At 44.3% G+C, this 7,263-nt stretch overlaps 1 protein-coding gene across 1 annotated transcript in view; it reads left to right on the forward strand.

Moving 5' to 3' along the window:
• Myo1h (myosin IH) overlaps positions 1–7,263 on the forward strand; it is a 109,862-nt gene that overhangs the window by 62,714 nt on the left and 39,885 nt on the right. Inside the window, exons 7-11 of the mRNA XM_017802167.2 lie at positions 1,185–1,283; positions 2,660–2,773; positions 3,195–3,266; positions 3,897–4,016; positions 6,467–6,534. Of these exons, the coding sequence (XP_017657656.2) occupies positions 1,185–1,283; positions 2,660–2,773; positions 3,195–3,266; positions 3,897–4,016; positions 6,467–6,534 (473 nt within the window). The remainder of the gene's footprint in view (positions 1–1,184; positions 1,284–2,659; positions 2,774–3,194; positions 3,267–3,896; positions 4,017–6,466; positions 6,535–7,263) is intronic.

Consider the following 7,263-nt stretch of genomic DNA (forward strand, 5'->3'; position numbering starts at 1 on the left):
AAAAATAATTTTTTAAATGTCTATATAGTTTCCTTTCTAAGTTGTGACATTGGGCCCTGTTAGGCAACATCTAGAGTTAATTGAGAAGCCTGGTTACTTCTCTACTACAATTTCATATTGTCTGTGAATCCATAAAGTCACATCCTGGTACTGGAGAGATGACTTGGCGGTTAAGAGCACTGGCTGCTCCTGCAGAAGATCCATGTTTGAATCCCAGCACCCACATGGCAGCTAATAACTGTCCTAACTCCAGTTCCAGGGGACCTGATGCCCTCTTCTGTCCTCTGTGGGCACTGCACTACATGGGTACACTTATTCATGCAGGCATAACACTCATACACATAAAATAAAAATAAGTAAATTTAAAAATAATAAATAAAGTGCACATCCTGTCTTCTTCAGATGGGACCTTCTGGGCAGCCCCACAGTGAGGTTTCTGCAGTGAATTCCTAAGGTCAGGATGGTCATCAAAATTTAAGTACTGCCGTTTTCCTGCATGCCTCAACAGATACTTATTAAACCAATGACTTTCTACTATTTAGCAAAAATGATTTTTTAAAAAGTCAGGTGCAATGGCTTGTGTCTTTAGGCAGTTGGAACTTTATGAGGTTCAAGGCCTGCCTGGTCAACTTAGTGAGTTCCAGGCCAGCCTTGGCTATATATAGTGAGACCCTGTCTCAAAAGAAAAAAGATAAGGAAAAATATGTTTAAAAACACAATCAGGAGCTGGAGAGATGACTCAGTGGTTAAGAGCACCAGCTGTTCTTGCAGAAGACTCGTTTGAATCCCAGCACCCACATGGCAGCTAACAATCATCTGTAATTCCAATTCCAGGGACTCTAACACCCTCTTCTGTCCTCTGTGGGCACTGCACAACACAGGTGCACTTACATACATGTAGACATAACACTCACACATAAAAAAATTTTTTAAATACAGACAAAAAGATAATCTAACTTTGAAAGCTTCTCAAAACATATTTTTAAAATAAAATTCTAAATCAATTTGAAAACAAGCAGCTGTCAGAAAATCCTCTCTGCCATGTAGAGTAAAACCCATTTGTTTACAATTTAATACACTACAGTAGGTTCTACATGCTTGGAAAATCCACTTTGATTTAGGAGTAAGTGTGCACATGTTTAATTGTCCTTAAAATGCTGCTAACTGACCCAATTGTGTCACAGGGTCATTGTGTCAAAGAGACATCTATCAATGATAAGAACAATTGGAAAACTATGTCCAATGCCTTTTCTGTCATTGATTTTACTGCTGCTGACCTTGAGGTAAGGGACATGGGGCTCTGTATGGGTTTGGAGAATAATCTGTCTTCTTGGGGTTTCACTGTAGCCTGCCAGACTCAGTAAACAAAGGCATAGAACAGGGCTGGGGGCTGGCTCAGTGATACGGGATGGACGGGGCTGGCTCAGTGACATGAGATGGGCAAGGTACTGGCTCAGTGACACAGATAGGGCTGGGAGATGGTTCAGTTGATGAAGATTTGGGACAGGGCTAGGGGAACAATTCAGTTGGTAAGGTGCTTATCTCACAAGCATGAGGACCTAAACTCCATCCCAAGACCCTACATCAAAGCTGGGTAGGGTGATGAATGCTTGTATATCCCAGCACTGGGGAGGCAGAGGCAGGCTGATCCCTGGGCTCACTGGCCAGTCAGCCTAGCCTACTTGGTAAGCTTCAGGTCAGTAAGAGAGCTTGTCTCATAAAATAAAATTTAAAAAGTGAACCACACCCGTGAATGACACCTGACATTGTCCTCTGGCCTCTACACACGTATGCATACATATAAACATGCATAACATACAAAACACAGGAACCTTGTAACACAGGCATTTTGAGATAAATAATGAAGAATATTTTAGTATAACTATGTCCCAAATACTTCATATAAAGAATAATAAAATCTCAGTCGTAGCCTATTCAAAATTCAAATAGTAACTGGGCAATTTTGCCTTTTAGTTGACAAGTTTAAGTTTTGAATGTTGTACTAGGAAGTGGTGTGTCTCTCCCCTCAGGTGAAGTCTAGGTCCGACAATTTGGATCCTGTAGACTTAAAGATTTATTCTTTATTTACATTTCAATTTTGAAACAAGCAGCAATAAATTGTGGCATGGGTAAAGGCTGTGTCATAATTTGTCTTTTTCCATTTTGATTACAAAACTATTCATCTTTCAAAGATCAAAAATGTAGTTTTAGAAAATGATAATAATGATAACTAAAACCATGGCAATTGAAAATTAAATGGTTTACCTGTAGAGTTTGTGTTGAGAGAGGCTCCTACTACATAATCCAGGTTGGCTTGGAATTTGTGATGCTCCTACCTCAACCTTCCAAGTGCTGGGATTATAGATATGCTCCACCCTAGTGAGCTGGGGGTTTGTTTTATTTAAATGATTTTACAAAATGTTCGTGTATTTATATGTTGTGCTAGAGACTGAGAACTGTGTCCCCCACCCTCACCTCATTAAGATGAGTACTACCAGAAGTGACCAGGGCCATTTCTGGGCCACAAGGCAGCTGGCTCTATGACCTGGGACTAGGGGAAGGAGGTATATTCCCTTCGGCATCTCAATGCCATTTGTCACCAAAGTGCTGCTGTCTTCTCTGTCACTGTCCCCCATTTGCCCACTCCACACATCCCTAGAACCTCTTTGGAATCATTGCCAGCGTCCTACACCTGGGGAACATTTGTTTCGAGGAAAACAAGCATGGCTGTGCCACCGTTCCAGACACACATGAGATCAAGTGGATTGCCAAGGTGATGCTGCTTTTCTGAAGGGCACAGAGGGTGGAGAGGATAGCCAAGTCCCCATGTCCATAGTAACCCAAGTGACCAAATCCACAGCATCAGTGATGCTGATAGGAGGGTTAAGGAGCTAGGATACAAGAAAGATCCATTTTTGTTGGTTTTATCTTTTTTGAATTTTGGTTTTGAGACAGAGTCTCAACATGTAGCCCAGGCTGGCCTTGAACTTGCAAAACTCCTGCCTCAGTCTGAGTGGTAATATCTTATAATCATTATAAGTGGTCCACCACACCTGGCCCAGTGAGGCCCCCCTTAGCCCTAAAGCACAATGATTAGTGAGACTGTCTAGTGAGACCTAGACAGGCCATGAGCCCTTCATAAGCAACTTAGAGGAAACCCAGTCTCTGAGCAGCAACTGGATTCCTTCATTCAGCTCCTGGGGGTCTGCCCGGCGATTCTTCTGGAAGCTCTCACCCACAGAAAGATTGAAGCCAAAACAGAGGAGGTAAAAATGGCTCTGGGTGGAGATGTACCTGCCCTCCCCACCGTGGCTGTCTGCCTCAGATGATGGCATGCTGGGGTCCCAGCCTCATCCCACATCCCCCATTCCTCCACCCTCCACCCTCCTACTCCCCATCTTCTACTTCCTACCACCCTATCCCCCATCCCCACCTCTCTATCCCCCACCTCCTCAGCCCCTAGCCTCAGCCCTACCCCCTATTTCCCCACCACACCAACTCGTGCCTTCTGCATCTTCTCTCCACAAGGGTCCTTTCACAAGCTGTTCCTTCTGCTGGAACACCTTTCCCTGTTCTTCATCCTTCAGTGCCCAGAGCCCCAAATCAAGGACCCTTCCTTCACCACCACCTAGACGTCATATACCTCCCCACAGCACCTGTCACTCTCAGCCTGCACTGTGACTTTTCTTTGTGTGATTCTCTGACTGACTGTCTATAGAGCCCTCCCAACCTCTTTCCCAAGCTGAACCTTGAGCCAACAAAGACTAGGACCATATGTCTTGGTCACAGTCCCCTAAGATATAGCCTTTGCATAGTCACAATTAAAGACTAGCTTGAAAACTTAGGTGGAGGTGGGGATTGTCTCTGTCTGTGTTGATGTACCCTGTCCTTTTCAGGTGATATGCCCACTGCCAGTAGAACTCTCTGTCTATGCCAGAGATGCCATGGCAAAGGCTGTTTATGGACGGACATTTACTTGGTTGGTCAACAAAATCAATTCCTCCCTAGTCAACAAGGTGGGTCAGCACATTTTGGATTTCTTGCTCTTACTAAAGTGGTAATATCTAATAATCATTACACTTAATGTAAAACAGTTGTAAGAATGGACTGTAAGTTCCTCGCAGGCAGGGATAATATCTTTGCGTGTCCATTTTCCAATGCCTGACATACAGTAAGCTCACAGGCATGCATACCAGATGACTTTGTAGCATGTCCCAAAGTCTGGTATGCACAGCACCTGTGGTAAGCCATATGAGTTTGGATGCACACAGAAACTTTCAGAAGTCATATATTTTAATGAGCTAAAAATATATTATTGACCTTCAAACTCATGCTTAGATCATATTTCCTTTTTAAGTGGGATCAAACAAGATGGGAGTTTATTGAAAGCTAGAAGTCAAAGCATGACTCTAGGGCCTCAGCTGGGGAACTCAGACTGGGAAGGCATCAGCTCAGTATGCTCCTACAGAAAATCCCACTGTGTCCAATTAAAAATAACATGCAGGACTGGAAAGATGGCTCGGCAGTTAAGAGAAGGCACTGTTCTTGCAGAGGACCTAGAACACACATCAGGCAGCTCACAACCTCCTGTAACTCCAGTTCCAGGGGCTCCAATGCCTTCATCTGGCCTCCACAGGTACACATGGCATGCGCTTACACACACACACACACACACACACACACACACACACACACAAAATAAATCTTTAATAATAAGAAGAGACCCATTCTCCATTGTTGTAACTGAGAACTGAAGCTGGGTAATTGGTCAAGAATAGACATATACATATACTCGCCTTACAACTCTGGAGGTTGCTGTGTCCAGAGAGACTTCATGCTGTATCCTGACGTGGTGGACGGTGTCTCATGGTGAGGCAGGACAAGTACACTAGCTGGAGTCTCATCTTCTTTTTAAAAAATTTTATTTATTACTTTTATTTTGTGTGTATGGATATATTGCCTGCATGTATGTAAGTGTACCCGTGTCATGCAATGCCCATGGAGGTCAGAAGAAAGCCACAGATCTCCTGGAACTGGAATTACAGACAGCTGTTAGTCACCATGTGGGTCCTGGGAATAGAACCCAGGTCCTCTGTAAGAGCAGTCAGTGCTTTTAACTGCTGAGCCATCTTTCCAGCCCCAAGTCTCCTCTTCTTAAATCAGCGTGGGTGGCCTTACCTCATGACATCATCTAACCCTAACTGCCTTCTGAAGGTCCCACCTTCAGATACCAAAGACATGAGTACGGGTATGTCTCCAACATGTAGACTTTGGGGACAAACTAAAACCATAGCGTCAGTGCTCAGCGCCCACCCTTGCTGTAGAAAGCAGTACTCATATCACATCCTCTAGCCTGTACAAGCACTTCCTTAGTGGTCTGTTAGGTTATTTTCTTTGATTTTTTTTGGGGGGGGTGTCTTTTTAAAGCAGAGTATCTCTATAGTCCCAGCTGGCCTGCAGCTCACTGTATAGACCAGGCTGGCCTTGAACTCACAGAGATCTGCCTGCCTCTGCCTCCCAAGTGCTGGGACTACAGGCATGCGCCACCACACCTGGCAGGTCATTTTCTTTGATCATTTTGGAGTGAATGCAAACCTTGGAGGCTGAAAAGACATGACGCTAAAATGAGTTGGAAAGAAAGGTGTTGCTTTTCCTGGGAAGCCACAGGAAGATCCAGCTGTCTGCAGGATTAGGCAGGAGGAACAGGCAGGGGGAACAGGCAGGCGGGCCCTGTGAAACACTGTCAAGAAGACACAAGCTTTATAGATGAGTCCCAACTGTAAGGGCGTTTTGAGTATTACAAAATTTAAAACCTAACTGAATTAGTCCATTTTCCATTACCATAATGAGTTGGGGAAGAAAAAAAGGTTACAGATTGTCTGCTGGTGGTTTCTTGCTGACAGTGTCCTGGAGTGACACAGGGTATCCCATAACAAGCATATCCACTTGTGTGTCTCCTCTGGTCACTTTCTTTCTCTTCTTAGAAGGCCACCAGCATTGGATCAAGGAAGCGCTCTGCTCTGATAGTCTTCTCTAGGCTAATTGCCTCCCCACAAAAACCCCACCTCCAAACTCCATATTCAAATTTAGTTTCCACTCTCTTAAAACCTCACCATTGGGATTCAATTTCAACACAAGAACCTTTAGGAGAGGGGTGGAGAGATGCCTTCGTAGTTAAGAGCACTTGCTGATCTTCTGGAGAATCTGAGTTCAATTCCCAGCACCCACATTGGGCAGCTCATCACTGCAGTTGTTATAAATGCTTGTAACTCCAACTCCAGGGGATCAGATGCCCTCTTCCGGCTTTCATGGGCACCTGCACTCATGTGGCATACACTCAGGTACACATACACACACAAATAAAAAAATAAAAAATAAATCTTTTTAAATAAAAAGGACCTTCGGGAGATAGGTAGACGATGAAAACCACAGTACTAGCTGTTAACAGAGTGCATTATTTCACCAGGATTTCACGCAGAAGACTGTGATTGGGTTGCTGGATATCTATGGTTTTGAAGTCTTTGACAAGAATGGGTAAGCTTGCTGCTTCCTGCCTACCTTCCCTTGTCTTGATGTGGTTTGAGTCTAGGTCTAAGTGACCACTAATGAATTTTAGATTGATTGTCCTGTCCCTAGAACATCTCCAGATTGGTATAGCCCTCAATTCACAGACTGTTCTCTACCCCTGGGCTACATCTCCAGCTCCTCACAGACCATCCTAGAAATAGACTAACCAACAAAGTGAACCTGTTTCAATTTGATTCTTTTATTACTTATTCATTTATGAGTATTTTCCTGCATGTATGTAAGTGCACCGTGTGTGCAGTGACTGTAGAAGTCAGAAGAGAGTGCTGAGTCCCTAGAACTGCTGTAAAGTGTGGGGTCTCTCCCTCTGCTCGTGGGTCATTGGCCACTGGTCCATGAGGACAAAGGGAGCAGAAGTGATGAACGGGTCAGGATGGCCAGTGAGCACTGATGGAAGAAAGCCCTTCCGGGGAGGCAGGTTCAGTGATACAGCTCCAGACTCAGTGAAACAGCTCCGTTTATTCAGTGGGGGTTAGGGAAAATATAGTGTGGAGGCAGCAGCCAATGCTTCAGCTGATAGGTGCTCATAGTATGCTTTATTTACATGTGGCAGGGGGATCCTATCATCTGACTATAGGGCAATGCCTAATTATCATATAGAAAAGACCTGGGGGCAGTTTTTATTGCAGGTAACTATGCCAAAGGTCATGTTTTGAATAAGGTCAGGCATCGCGCTTG

This window comes from Nannospalax galili, unplaced genomic scaffold, assembly GCF_000622305.1.
Source record: "Nannospalax galili isolate Female #2095 unplaced genomic scaffold, S.galili_v1.0 scaffold103, whole genome shotgun sequence".
NCBI lineage: Eukaryota > Metazoa > Chordata > Mammalia > Rodentia > Spalacidae > Nannospalax > Nannospalax galili.